Source organism: Entelurus aequoreus, linkage group LG05 (genome assembly GCF_033978785.1).
Source record: "Entelurus aequoreus isolate RoL-2023_Sb linkage group LG05, RoL_Eaeq_v1.1, whole genome shotgun sequence".
Classification (NCBI taxonomy): Eukaryota; Metazoa; Chordata; class Actinopteri; order Syngnathiformes; family Syngnathidae; genus Entelurus; species Entelurus aequoreus.
In genome coordinates this window covers 22,802,692-22,818,352 of record NC_084735.1, presented here as the reverse complement: position 1 = coordinate 22,818,352, position 15,661 = coordinate 22,802,692, and the positions used below count along the sequence as shown (strand labels likewise).

Here is a 15,661-nt window from a genome sequence, read left to right as displayed (position 1 = left end):
TCCTGTCTAATGTGTGTGTTTGTCAGGCTGCAGAGCATCAGCAGACATGTTCTACACCTGTGGGCCCAACGAAGCTATGGTGGTGTCAGGTAGAATGCTGAGTCATGGCTTCTTGTCACAGGATGGATGGTGGTGTAGTCAAACTGCATGTGCTCTCTCCTCCTTCCCAGGATTCTGTCGCTCTCCTCCGCTGATGATCGCTGGAGGCCGAGTCTTCGTCATCCCTTGCGTGCAGCAGTTACAGAGGTATGTGCGTGTGCATGTGCGCATGCGAGAGACGTGCACCTTTTACTTTCACTTAAGATGGCTAATGTTAGCATATAGGCAACTAAAACAAAATAAACATCTACATGTTTTCTCTAGTTGGAAGTTAAATTCCTGTAAGCTAAAATGTGAATATTTCTACGATAATATATATACTTAGTGGTTAGAGTGTCCACCCTGAGATCGGTAGGTCGTGAGTTCAAACCCCGGCCGAGTCATACCAAAGACTATAACAATAGGACCAGTTACATCCTTGCTTGGCACTCAGCATCAAGGGTTGGAATTGGGGGTTAAATCACCGAAAATGATTCCCGGGCGCGCCCACCGCTGCTGCTCTCTGCTCCCCTCACCTCCCAGCGGGTGATCAAGGGTGATGGGTCAAATGCAGACAATAATTTCGCCACACCTAGTGTGTGTGTGACAATCATTGGTACTTTAACTTTATATATATATATATATATATATATATATATATATATATATATATATATATATATATATATATATATATATATATATAGACCCTGGGTTGGGGAGGAGACCCAAGTACCTAGGAGTCTTGTTCACGAGTGAGGGAAAAGTGGATCGTGAGATCGACAGGCGAATCGGTGCGGCGTCTTCAGTAATGCGGACGCTGTATAGGTCCGTTGTGGCCGAAATGAGTTTCCTCCGCCGGGTGGCGGGGCTCTCCCTTAGAGATAGGGTGAGAAGCTCTGCCATCCGGGGGGAGCTCAAAGTAAAGCCGCTGCTCCTACACATCGAGAGGAGCCAGATGAGGTGGTTCGGGCATCTGGTCAGGATGCCACCCGAACGCCTCCCTAGGCAGGTGTTTAGGGCACGTCCGACCGGTAGGAGGCCACGGGGAAGACCCAGGACACGTTGGGAAGACTATGTCTCCCGGCTGGCCTGGGAACGCCTCGGGATCCCCCGGGAGGAGCTGGACGAAGTGGCTGGGGAGAGGAAAATCTGGGCTTCCCTGCTTAGGCTGCTGCCCCCGCGACCCGACCTCGGATAAGCGGAAGAAGATGGATGGACTACCGTTCAAAAGTTTGGGGTCACCCAAACAATTTTGTGGAATAGCCTTCATTTCTAAGAACAAGAATAGACTGTCGCGTTTCAGATGAAGGTTCTCTTTTTCTGGCCATTTTGAGCGTTTAATTGACCCCACACATGTGATGCTCCAGAAACTCAATCTGCTCAAAGGAAGGTCAGTTTTGTAGCTTCTGTAACGAGCTAAACTGTTTTCAGATGTGTGAACATGATTGCACAAGGGTTTTCTAATCATCAATTAGCCTTCTGAGCCAATGAGCAAACACATTGTACCATTAGAACACTGGAGTGATAGTTGCTGGAAATGGGCCTCTATACACCTATGTAGGTATTGCACCAAAAACCAGACATTTGCAGCTAGAATAGTCATTTACCACATTAGCAATGTATAGAGTGTATTTCTTTAAAGTTAAGACTAGTTTAAAGTTATCTTCATTGAAAATAAGGACATTTCAATGTGACCCCAAACTTTTGAACGGTAGTGTGTATATATATATATATATATATATATATATATATATATATATATATATATATATATATATATATATATATATATATATATATATGTGTATATATATATATATTTATATATATATATATATATATATATATATATATATATATATATATATATTTTTTCAAATTTAATTTTTCAAAGTATTTTAAAGATTAAAATGTACAATTATTTTTACATAGTTTGTAAGTAAGTTATTTTTATTTTATAAACCTTTATTTTTAAATATCAACATTTACAAACAATTGAAGAATAATAATAATCAAAATAAGTACAAAAACAGTACAAAAACCGTACAAAAACAGTACAAAACAGCACCAGGGGTTGTAAACTCAATAAAGTAACTAAAATGCAAAATATATATATATACATGTATATATGTATATATGTGTATATATATATATATATATATATATATATATATATATATATATATATATATATATATATATATATATATATATATATATATATATATATATATATAACAAAGTGCAAAGCCATAGGCTCACACAAGTTCAGTAACTAATTTAAATTTGGAACACAGCATCATCATTTTCACAGCTTTTTGGTTGTTAGAGGTTTTGTTTGTAAGTAAACATCGAAAAGGTATGTGCCCTACTCTGACGTCATGTCACTTTTTACAGTGTGAGCCCAACAGTGCGGTCATGTGACTGCCGGGTTTCGCGTGATTGGTGGAATGGAGTCGAACGTAACTAGTGCTTGTACTCGGATTGGTGAAACAGAGTCACGTGACCTTGCCCGCTGAAATAAGTTTTTTTATTGATTGATTGATTGATTGATTGAAACTTTTATTAGTAGATTGCACAGTACAGTACATATTCTGTACGATTGACCACTAAATGGTAACACCCGAATAAGTTTTTCAACTTGTTTAAGTCGGGGTCCACGTAAATCAATTCATGGTAAGTCTCTCACAAGCCAATTTAATACCTCTTTTCAAGCAGCAATGATGATATAAATAAATGAAGCCATGGGAATGAAACTCAGTGTAACAAAGTAAACGTAGCGTTTCTTCTTAGCAAAAAATACTGTAGTGAAAGTAATAAGTAGGTTGTATTGAAACCACTCCGACAAGTACAATTTATCCTAATTATTTACTCTAGTAAATGTATCCGAGTAAATGTATCATATTACTACCAGACTCTGAATACATATAGATCAGGGGTGTCAAACTCATTTTAAATCGGGGACCACATGGAGAAAAATCTACTCCAAAGTGGGCCGGACTGGTAAAATCACGGCACGACAACTTAAAAATAAAGACAACTTCAGATTGTTTTTTTGTTGTTTAAAAAAAAAACAAGCACATTCTGAAATTGTACAAATCATAATGTTGTTAGGTTTTTTTTACACTTACATGTTGCGGTTAAAAGTATTCTATCTTTATTTGTCGTTATTTATATTTTCTGAATAAATTATTATTCAGAAATATTATTATTAATTTTGAATCTATGAAGATAAAAAAATAATATAAAAATCAAATTACAGTATGTTATTTATGTCGTTTGATAATTTTCGTCGACTGATGTGGTTTATTTTGTACATATGTAGCATCATCTACAAAGATACAAAGAATTGCTATTGCTATAGCTGTTTTTTTTCATTCAAAAGTTTCAGGTTAATTTTTATACTTAGCAAACTCATCCCGCGGGCCAGATAAAACCTGTTTGCGGGCCTGATCTGGCCCTCGGGCCGTACGTTTGACACCCCTGATACAGACTCTTTTACCTTAATTGAAGACTCTTGAATAACTATATCTGTAATTCAGTAGTGTTTCTCAACTTCTTTATTAAAGGGCTTCCACTCACAACTTTATTTGGCCCCATAGTGGATTATTTTGCAGTCATACTACATTAAAAAACAGCACAGAGACTGAATCACCAACACATGCACTTCCTTGACAGTTTTTTACACGTTAGCCGTACAATAACCGATCCCATGTACGAAAAACGGGGGAAACTTTTAATCTGGTATCAATTTGGTTCCACGTAAAGACAGTGCTGTATAGTGCCACTATTTTTGATACAAATACCGATACTTTCGAGTTCATTGCATGATTTTACTTTTAATCTGTTGCTCATGAATCTTTGCCAGGATCTCCCTCAACACTCTGACGCTGAACGTGAAGAGCGACAAGGTGTACACGCGCCACGGCGTGCCCGTGTCCGTCACGGGCATCGCGCAGGTCAGCGGGGGTCCACCTTGGCTCGAGGAGACTCTGCACGTGGGGCGCCTCGCCGACATTAAAAGCCTTTCTTTCTTCTAACCGCAGATGAAGATCCAGGGTCAGAACAAGCAGATGTTGGCCGCTGCCTGCCAGATGTTCATGGGGAAGTCGGAGGCGGAGATAGCGCAGATCGCCTTGGAGACGCTGGAAGGGCACCAGAGGGCCATCATAGCACACCTGACTGTGGAGGTGAATGTTTTGTGAACCACAAGTTTTTGTAAGTACAATACTGTTAACTGTATGTCTGTAAATGTTTCTTTACGGGTAAAAGTGAATTTAAAATGCATTCTGTCAGGTTCAAACACTGATGACATCTATTAAACAAGACAAGAAGCAAAGAATTAAACAGAGACAGAATTCAATTTGGCTCAATTTGAGGAGAGACGCTTGGACATCTGTACCCTTGTACAGTGTCATTATGTTCTGCCAAAAGATTGTATGCCTCCCACTTTATTTGGACTTTCTCTGACCACATGACAACAGCTGCTTCTAAGGGACGAGGTCGTAAACAGCCATCGCCTTTGATTACAACAGTTCAAAAGAAAAGGTCGTAAACAGTTCACAGAAAAGGTCGTAAAAGAGTTAAAAAAGAGGTTCGTAAAACAGTTCAAAAAGAGGTCGTCTGGAACTTGGGCAGATCCTGCCTTCTCTCCGCTTTGTAGTCCTTGGGTTAAAACATTATCTTTCTGTTGATTACAATACATGAAAGAAACAGAAACACCTTCATGTTGCTTCCCCCCTTACACAGTGGAGTTTTACAAGCCTTCTTCTTGGTAGGTTTCAAAGACAGCTTTTGGGTCTTCTCGCTGGGAACTCATTTCGACACAAAGTTTTTGTGATAACTTAGATCAAATTATTCTAACACATTCAATGACTTTGAGAGGCATAATGGAGACTTTGGAGTGTAAATGGTCAGTGTTGGAAAGGTGAGGAGCTACTGTAAACACAGGGCCGATACGTTTGATCATTGCATGATTTCTACTAAATTTGTTTTTAAATAATGTAATCAGAATTTTAATCAGATACTGATACCACCTCGTGTTTTCCAAACAATCGTTGCTCCAACTCTGTAAAGTAGATGTAGGTAGATCGTAACTCTCTTTCTTAACGCCCCTCATATGCACCTGGGGCCATATTTATCAAGCTTCTTAGAATTACTCCTAAGAAGTCTGCTAAGAGTTGACTTATGAGTAAAGAAATTCTTCGCTGAAAGCTGCACTTAAAAGTTAGTTATCAAGCGTCTTACTCACACTTTCAGCGAAGTGTAGGACTGAATCTTAAGTGTCACACTCAGAGTTGAATTACGACATTACTATGTGCCATAAACTGAATTTTAGGTGACGTCATTTCTGTGTCCATAGAAATGACAAATCACGGAAGGGAATCCCTTGTCTAAGAATAAAGAAATATCTTAGAAATATTTAAGTGGACAATGGGAGTGTATATTTTGACAATAAACTACAAAATAATACAAAACAAACAAACAATATTGGCAATGAATCAAAAATAAATGTTTCCTTTTTGTTGCACCTTTCCTGCTTCCTGCTCCCAGACCGTAGTCAAAGAGGCAGGGGAGACACTTCTCCAGGATGTATGCTCGGGGCAACACCCTTCACTTTACCCGGCAGTGGGTCTCCACAGCGGACGACTTTAGAGTGAATGATGAGTCCGGCGATTAGTTGCAAATCTTGCTTTATTGATTGCTTGCACACAGCCAATCCAACACAAAACAAACTAGTCGCCGCCCGCACTCACGCTACCGCTCCCTCTCTTCTCTCGCCCACACACTCACTGACGTCACTCACCTCACATGCTGTCACCTATTAAAAGGCCACACACATACATACGCTACCCTCATAACATTTTCTTTCCAATTCATTAATTAGGCAACTAATTTGAAACTGGTGTGGGTGGCTCTATATCAGGGTCACCAACGCGGTGCCCGCGTAAGGACCAGATGAGTAGCCCGCTGGCCTGTTCTAAAAATAGCTCAAATAGCAGCACTTACCAGTGAGCTGCCTCAATTTTTTAAATGTTATTTATTTACTAGCAAGCTGGTCTCGCTGTGCTCGACATTTTTGATTCTAAGAGAGACAAAACTGAAATAGAATTTGAAAATCCAAGAAAATATTTTAAAGACTTGGTCTTCATTTGTGTAAATAAATTCTTTTTTTTTTTTTACTCTGCTTCTTATAACTTTCAGAAAGACAATTTTAGAGAAAAAATACAACCTTAAAAATTATTTTAGGATTTTTAAACACATATAACTTTTTACCTTTTAAATTCCTTCCTCTTATTTCCTGACAATTTAAATCAATATTCAAGTAAAAAAAAATGTTATTATTGTAAAGAATAATAAATACATTTTAATTTAATTCTTCATTTTAGCTTCTGTTTTCTCGACGAAGAATATTTGTGAAATATTTCTTCAAATTTATCATGATTAAAATTTTAAAAAAATATTCTGGCAAATCTAGAAAATCTGTAGAATCAAATTTAAATCTTATTTCAAAGTCTTTTGAATTTCTTTTAAAATTTTTGTTCTGGAAAATCTAGAAGAAATAATGATTTGTCTCTGTTAGAAATATAGCTTGGTCCAATTTGTTATATATTTTAACAAAGTGCAGATTGGATTTTAACCTATTTAAAACATGTAATCCAAATTCTAAAATTAATCTTAATCAGGAAAAATTACTAATGATGTTCCATAAATTATTTTTTTTATTTTTTTCAAAAAGATTCGAATTAGATAGTTTTTCTCTTCTTTTTTCAGTTGAATTTTGAATTTTAAAGAGTCGAAATTGAAGATAAACTGTTTCAAAATTTAATTGTCATTTTTTTCGTTTTTTCTCCTCTTTTAAACCGTTCAATTAAGTGTAAATATCATTAATTATTAATAATAACATAGAGTTAAAGGTAAATTGAGCAAATTGGCTATTTCTGGCAATTTATTTAAGTGTGTATCAAACTGGTAGCCCTTCGCATTAATCAATCAATCAATCAATCAATCAATGTTTATTTATATAGCCCTAAATCACAAGTGTCTCAAAGGGCTGTACAAGCCACAACGACATCCTCGGTACAGAGCCCACATACGGGCAAGGAAAAACTCACCCCAGTGGGACGTCGGTGAATGACTATGAGAAACCTTGGAGAGGACCGCATATGTGGGTAACCCCCCCCCCTCTAGGGGAGACCGAAAGCAATGGATGTCGAGTGGGTCTGACATAACATTGTGAAAGTCCAGTCCACAGTGGATCCAACACATCAGCGGGAGTCCAGTCCACAGCGGGGCCAACAGGAAACCATCCCGAGCGGAGACGGGTCAGCAGCGCAGAGATGTCCCCAACCGATGCACAGGCTAGTGGTCCACCCGGGGTCCCGACTCTGGACAGCCAGCACTTCATCCATGGCCACCGGACCTATGCAACTCCCCCTCGCAAGGGACAGGGGAGAAGAGGAGAGAAGAAAAGAAACGGCAGATCAACTGGTCTAAAAAAGGGGGGTCTATTTAAAGGCTAGATTATACAAATGAGTTTTAAGATGGGACTTAAATGCTTCTACTGAGGTAGCATCTCTAACTTTTACCGGGAGGGCATTCCAGAGTACTGGAGCCCGAATAGAAAACGCTCTATAGCCCGCAGACTTTTTTTTGGCTCTGGGAATCACTAATAAGCCGGAGTTCTTTGAACGCAGATTTCTTGCCGGGACATATGGTACAATACAATCGGCGAGATAGGCTGGAGCTAAACCATGTAGTATTTTATACGTAAGTAGTAAAACCTTAAAGTCGCATCTTAAGTGCACAGGAAGCCAGTGCAGGTGAGCCAGTATAGGCGTAATATGATCAAACTTTCTTGTTTTTGTCAAAAGCCTTGCAGCCGCATTTTGTACCAACTGTAATCTTTTAATGCTAGACATAGGGAGACCCGAAAATAATACGTTACAGTAATCGAGACGAGACGTAACGAACGCATGAATAATGATCTCAGCGTCGCTAGTGGACAAGATGGAACGAATTTTAGCAATCAGTACCCAAGAAGTAACTCTTGGTTTCAAAAAGGTTGGTGACCCCCTGCTCTATATATACTAGCCCACTGCAGCCACATGCAGAAATCAACAAGGAATCGAAAATTATTAAATCTGTGACAAAAATAATACCTGCTCTGTCTAAACGATACCGTTTGATCAGCTGCTCGTCATCAAACAAAGCCAGGACATCCGTCCGCTACCTGAACGTTCGCGCACGTCTCTCTCGCCTCAGTGCCATCCCCCACTGGCAACTCCTAACCACTTAGGACACCTCTGAAGGTCTCTTAAATATCGTGGAGAGTAGGAGTGATTCTTAGACTTAAGAAATTTGATAAATAGCTTTTATTCTTAAGTTTGAGAGTAGGACTAAATTTTGCAAATTCTCAGGACTTAAGTGTAAAATGGCACTCTAAGACGCTTGATAAATACGGCCCCAGGTCTGCCAGAGCGTAAGAAGACTCATCAGGACAAATCAGTGTAGCATAGTTCTTGATTTTTTTCCCACCAAAAACCCGGCTAGCGACAAATCTAACTTTTTCTGGACGCATTTGACACTGTTAGGGACGTTAACGTGAAAGATTAAACTAGCAGTCCGTGCTGTCTGGGCACCTCTTCCTCCATCTAAAAGCAACTTGCTTGTTATGCAAAATACACAAAAAGGAGCGACAGAAGAACGTTCATTTGTATTTTCATGCTTTTTGCTAACCACAACCATGGCAAATGCATGTCAACTGTCGAATCAAAATGTATGTTTGTTTATATACCCCTCATGAATCAAAAAGCACAATTCTCGTCCTTCCACGTAGCGCAGACATACTTCCTGATCCTGTCTACAGAGCTAAGACTTCTGGGTAATGTAGTATATATACATTGACTCCCTAGTTTACATGTATTTATTTAACATCTACTTACTTATGCAGGGTAGAACAATTAGGAACAGATGTTCATTTGAAATGCTGAAATGTACATGCTACAGATGTTGAAGTGTGATGACAATCTTTCATCGTCTCTCATTTACCAACAAAAAATAGAGCTTTTGATCGCTCTCAACAGTTCACGAATGCTCTTGATGTGCAAAGTAACTGCGTTGGAACATAAATTAATGTTTGAGATGGACAAACACCTTTTCAAGCCTAAAATAAGGAAGCTTTCGGTGGTGTTTCTTTCTATTATTATGAACTTTACTATTATTACTTTTAATAGTATAAAACAATACAGTAATCGGACAGTAATTATGTGCTTTTACTGCCATTTAGTGTCAACTTTTAAGTCTGCGCAGTATAAAACAAGTAAAACATCAATACAGTAGTTCCAATATTAGTTGAAGTCCTGCAACTTTCGAGGTTAAGGTTACAAGGAGCACTTAAAACATTGATAACAAATTCGTAGTAGATGCAATGTATGGAGTTCAATTTGTGTTTTTATTACAAAAGCTTTTTTGGCACTGAATTTATGTGACTGAATTTTTTGAGTTTGAATTTTCCATCCATCCATCCATCCATTTTCTACCGCTTATTCCCTTTTGGGATCGTGGGGGGCGCTGGAGCCTATCTCAGCTACAATCGGGCGGAAGGCGGGGTACACCCTGGACAAGTTGCCACCTCATCGCAGGAGTTTGAATTTTGTGAACTTTATTTTTACATAAAATAATGCTGACAATTTAATTGAATAAAAAATTGTGTTATTCCGTTAAAATACAGTGTTTTAAAATTCAATGTATGAATATTTCAGTATAAAAAAATTCAGTGCAGAAACGTGTATGAAGGTTAATTTGTCTTTTTTTCGCAAACATTTTTTTGACCCTGCATTTATGTAACTGTTTGAATTTTGTGAACTGAATTTTTACTTTTCATAATTCAGCATAATTCAATGAATTATGCTGACAATTTCATTGAATAAAAACACGTGTTTTTTTTTTTTTAAAGTCAGTGTTTAAAATTTCAGTATATAAAAATTCTGTGCTGAAAAATTCAGTCTTTAAAAAAATCAGTGTTTAAATTTTCAGTGTATAAAAATTATTTGCTGAAAAATTTCAATGTAGAAAAAATTGCTGTTTCAAAAAGCAAGACTCTCTTCTGGTAAATTAAGACTGAAGCAATCAAGCTTGCCTCTTAACCTGGTGTCAAGTTTGAAGTCACGTGACACAGGTCTTGCAAAACAGCATAAAAAGGGCAGTTAGCTGCGCTATTTGGGCATACTAAAACACAATAAACATTTCAAGGCGGCCCGCTGGATCTTTTCAAACTATAAAAATGATTACAATTGTAGACTCTTCACTTCTGAGTGACATACGGGTTACTACGGTAACAGTAAGAAGCACAGGCAGAGTGGGCGGGACTTGTTTACACAGCAACAAGCCTGAGATGTAAGTGTCAGACAGAGGCAGATTTCTACAACAAAGTTCTGCAGAACACTGATATTTTTACCAAGAAATGGTTGTTTTTACTCTTAATGTTTATGTTTCGCTGTTTGTTGCATCTTTGTTGTTCTTGCTCGATTATAAGAGGAGAAAAGTTCATATATTCTCAATATTCAGTGTTTTATTGTTCATAGTTAATATTGTCAATCCCAAATTCTGTGTTTTCATGTACATTTCGAGTGTTTCAGTCAGTAAAAAACTAAAATTTAATTCAGTTTTTGAGATGGTGTTTTACAATGTTTTAGTATCAGTCATAAGGTGAGTGTTTGGACCATCGTGTGATCAACTTTTATCCTTTTTTGAGGAATCTTGGGATTTTTTCACTAATTGCACGGCAATCTCCACTGTTTATAAAAAGGGATCCAAGCACATAGTAGAATAAATGGCATATGGCTGTAGTGCTGCATAACCTGCCTCTTTGTAAGACCCGTGTCACGTGACTTCAAACTTGACACCTCATTGGCTGCTTCTGAGACAGGATCGATTGCTTCAGTCTTAAAGGCCTACTGAAACGAAATGTTCTCATTTAAACGGGGATAGCAGGTCCATTCTACGTGTCATACTTGATCATTTCGCGATATTGCCATATTTTTGCTGAAAGGATTTACTAGAGAACATCGACGATAAAGTTTGCAACTTTTGGTCGAAAAAAGCCTTGCCTGTACCGGAAGTAGCGTGACGTCACAGGTTGTGGAGCTCCTCACATCTGCACATTGTTTACAATCATGGCCGGCAGCAGCGAGAGCGATTCGGACCGAGAAAGCGACGATTACCCCATTAATTTGAGCGAGGATGAAAGATTTGTGGATGAGGAAAGTGAGAGTGAAGGATTAGAGGGCAGTGGAAGCGATTCAGATAGGGAAGATGCTGTGAGAGGCGGGTGGGACCTGATATTCAGCTGGGAATGACTAAAACAGTAAACAAACACAAGACATATATATACTCTATTAGCCACAACACAACCAGGCTTATATTTGATATGCCACAAATTAATCCGCATAACAAACACCTCCCCCCTCTTGTCTATGTAACCCGCCAATACAAATCAAACACCCGCACAACACACTCAATCCCACAGCCCAAAGTACCGTTCACCTCCGTAAAGTTCATACAGCACATATATTTCCCCAAAGTTACGTACATGACATGCACATAGCGGCACGCACGTACGGGCAAGCGATCAAATGTTTGGAAGCCAAAGCTGTACTCACGGTAGCGCGTCTGCTATCCAACTCAAAGTCCTCCTTGTTGTGTTGCTGCAGCCAGCCGCTAATACACCGCTTCCCACCTACAGCTTTCTTCTTTGCTGTCTTCATTGTTCATTAAACAAATTGCAATAGATTCACCAACACAGATGTCCAGAATACTGTGGAATTTTGCGATGAAAACAGACGACTTAATAGCTGGCCACAATGGTGTCCCAATATGTCCGCACAATCCGTGACGTCACGCACAAACGTCATCATACCGAGACGTTTTCAGCAGAATATTTCGCGGGAAATTTAAAATTGCACTTTACTAATCTAACCCGGCCGTATTGGCATGTGTTGCAATGTTAAGATTTCATCATTGATATATAGAATATCACACTGTGTGGTCGGTAGTAGTGGGTTTCAGTAGGCCTTTAATTTACCGCAATTGGGTCTTGCGTTTTGCAACAGCAAATTTTTCTGCACTGAATTTTTATACACTGAATGTTTAAACACTGAATTTAAAAACATTGAATTTTACATGTATTTTGCTAACAGATTTTTTTTCAGTAAAATTGTCCGCCTAATTAAAATAATTAAATCAATTAAAACGCAAAATAATCAGTTACATAAATTTATCGAAAAAAACCCAACAACTTTATAATAAAATAAAGACCCAAATCAACCTCCATGCATGTGACATCAAACTTGACACCACATTGGCTGATTCTGATACACAAATATTTCTTCACTGAATTTTTACACACTCAATTTTAAACCACTATATTTTAACAAAGTGAATTTTTAAACACAAATTACTCAATGAAATTGTCAGCATCCATCCTGGTTTTAGCAGTAGCAGAGCAGTCTTCGAGTTACATAGAGGATCTTTGAGTGATTGGCGTCTTTGTTGTCATTATTAGCGATTTTATTACTTTAGTCACGCCTACCATTTGGAAAAGTAAAAGTTTGAAGCTTGTGTCAGAGCCCAGACAAGACCAAAAAAAATAAACAATTCTTAAACCTACACGTGACTTTTGCGTCCTACTGATGTTCTTGCAGGAGATCTACAAGGACCGCAAGAAGTTCTCCGAGCAGGTCTTCAAAGTAGCCTCCTCTGACCTGGTCAACATGGGCATCAGCGTGGTCAGCTACACGCTCAAAGACGTGCACGACGACCAGGTCAGGGCCGCCCTGCCCGCTCTCACCGTTTTATTTTATCCTTGATATAATTCTTGAAATGTTTCTCGTTTCAATACGATGCCAACCTCTGTTTTGTTGCGCCGGTGCTCAGGATTACCTGCATTCTCTGGGGAAGGCTCGCACGGCCCAGGTCCAGAAAGACGCTCGTATCGGCGAGGCGCTCAACAAGAGAGATGCTGTGATCAGGGTGAGATGTCTGATATTATGACCTGAATGATAATATTGAATATCGTGTAAAAAAAAAAAACAGAGACATCCCTAGAAACGTGACGCCCTTGTGCCTTGGCCGAGCCTAAGCTAGTCAGGCCAAAGTACAATGAGGATATTCCAATGTTGTAGACGGCACCAACAACAACAAGCATGCAAAATACGGCGTATGGTTTGAACAACATTGGCAATAATCTTTAAAATGTAAGCTTTATTTTTTTTACCCAAAATAAAATGTAAACATTGCCACTTATAGGCCTACTGAAACCCACTACTACCGACCACGCAGTCTGATAGTTTATATATCAATGATGAAATCTTAACATTGCAACACATGCCAATACGGCCGGGTTAACTTATAAAGTGCAATTTTAAATTTCCCGGGGAACTTCCGGTTGAAAACGTCTATGTATGATGACGTTTGCGCGTGACGTCAATGGTTGAAACGGAAGTATTCGGACACATTGTATCTCCATACAAACAGCTCTGTTTTCATCGCAAAATTCCACAGTATTCTGGACATCTGTGTTGGTGAATCTTTTGCAATTTGTTTAATGAACAATGGAGACTGCAAAGAAGAAAGCTGTAGGTGGGATCGGTGTATTAGCGGCTGGCTGCAGCAACACAACCAGGAGGACTTTGAGGATAGCAGACGCGCTATCCGACGCTAGCCGCCGACCGCATCGATGATCGGGTGAAGTCGTTCGTCGCGCCGTCGATCGCTGGAACGCAGGTGAGGACGGGTGTTGATGAGCAGATGAGGGCTGGCGTAGGTGGAGAGATAATGTTTTTATCATAGCTCTGACGAGGTCCCGTAGCTAAGTTAGCTTCAATGGCGTCGTTAGCAACAGCATTGCTAGGCTTCGACAGGCTGCACAGCATTAACCGTGTGGTTACAGGTCCAGTGTTTGGTTCGGTGTCTCCTGATAGTAGTATTGTTGATCTTCTGTCTATCCTTCCAGTCAGGGGCTTATTTCTTTTGTTTCTATCTGCATTTAAGCACAATGCTATCACGTTAGCTCCGTAGCTAATGTGCTTCACCGATGTATTGTCGTGGAGATAAAAGTCACTGTGAATGTCCATTTCGCGTTTTCGACTCTCATTTTCAAGAGGATATAGTATCCGAGGTGGTTTAAAATACAAATCCGTGATCCGCAATAGAAAAAGGAGAGAGTGTGGAATCCAATGAGCCCTTGTACCTAAGTTACGGTCAGAGCGAAAAAAGATACGTCCTGCACTGCACTCTAGTCCTTCACTCTCACGTACCTCATCCACGAATCTTTCATCCTGGCTCAAATTAATGGGGTAATCATCGCTTTCTCGGTCCGAATCGCTCTCGCTGCTGGTGTAAACAATGGGGAAATGTGAGGAGCCTTTCAACCTGTGACGTCACGCTACTTCCGGGACAGGCAAGGCTTTTTTTATCAGCGACCAAAAGTTGCGAACTTTATCGTAGATGTTCTCTACTAAATCCTTTCAGCAAAAATATGGCAATATCGCGAAATGATCAAGTATGACACATAGAATGGATCTGCTATCCCCGTTTAAATAAAAACAATTCATTTCAATAGGCCTTTATTTCATAATTCTGAACTTAAAATGATCAAATTTCCCCCCAAAAACAGGAACGTTAGGCTTGTTTTCTAACAAACGACAGCTAATTAAACTTTATTTTTTGTTTCATTTTAATTATTGTTAAAAACCTTAGCTGTACAAATCGGTTGCTCTGTCCCAGCAGGCACAAGACATTGATACATCGTCGATTATACATACATGTCCTTTAAAACTGACTTTGAAACAACGTTGCAAAATAGTTGTATTTGTAAATTGCGACAACGTTGGTGTCTAACGTTGGATCCACGTGGTTGGTTGGGAAATTACTCAATTTCAATGGTCAAATCAACGTCACAACCTGACATTGAATAAACCTTGTCAAAAAGCATGTTGTTTCAACGTTGTATTTGTGTTGTAGAATATTGGTTGGAAATCGACCAAAATTCAATGGTCAAATCAATGTCAAAACCCAACATTGATTAAACATTGTCAAAAAGTATGTTGTTCCAACGTTAGATTTGAGTTGCTCAACGTCAGGATCAACGTTCCCTCTAAGGTGCGCGCCTGTGCAATTGCGCACTGCTCAAGCGTCCTCTGCGCACGGCAAATCTATGCCACGCACAAAATCAAATAAAAAAATAAGCGCATAACAATTTTCGACACACGGACACAACAGAGAAAACGGTTTTCGTCATCATTGTTCAAATATTGTAACGTCTGTCGAGACGCTTTGAGGACATGAATTCCATCCATCACTTTACTGAGCAAAACTCTTTATTGTCGGCCATAAACACATCACCAAAACATTAGTAAAACAAATTATATCTAGCAAAACTGGTCATATTCTGCAGTACAAACCAGACCAAAAGCAACTTTGTTATATTAACAGCAGCCGCTCGCTCTTTCTCACTTGCGCCAACACATGCACATATGGGACTTAGCCAGTGATGCGTTTACAGCCACACAAAAAGTCG

At 39.1% G+C, this 15,661-nt stretch overlaps 1 protein-coding gene across 5 annotated transcripts in view; it reads left to right on the top strand.

Moving 5' to 3' along the window:
* Positions 1 to 15,661, top strand: part of flot1a (flotillin 1a) — a 58,900-nt gene that overhangs the window by 26,375 nt on the left and 16,864 nt on the right. For all 5 annotated transcript variants that reach the window (XM_062047421.1, XM_062047420.1, XM_062047419.1 and 2 more), the window contains 6 exons: positions 27 to 89; positions 171 to 246; positions 3,950 to 4,040; positions 4,128 to 4,271; positions 12,786 to 12,905; positions 13,018 to 13,113. In XM_062047421.1, coding sequence (XP_061903405.1) covers positions 47 to 89; positions 171 to 246; positions 3,950 to 4,040; positions 4,128 to 4,271; positions 12,786 to 12,905; positions 13,018 to 13,113 — 570 coding nt within the window. In that variant the 5' untranslated portion in view covers positions 27 to 46. The remainder of the gene's footprint in view (positions 1 to 26; positions 90 to 170; positions 247 to 3,949; positions 4,041 to 4,127; positions 4,272 to 12,785; positions 12,906 to 13,017; positions 13,114 to 15,661) is intronic.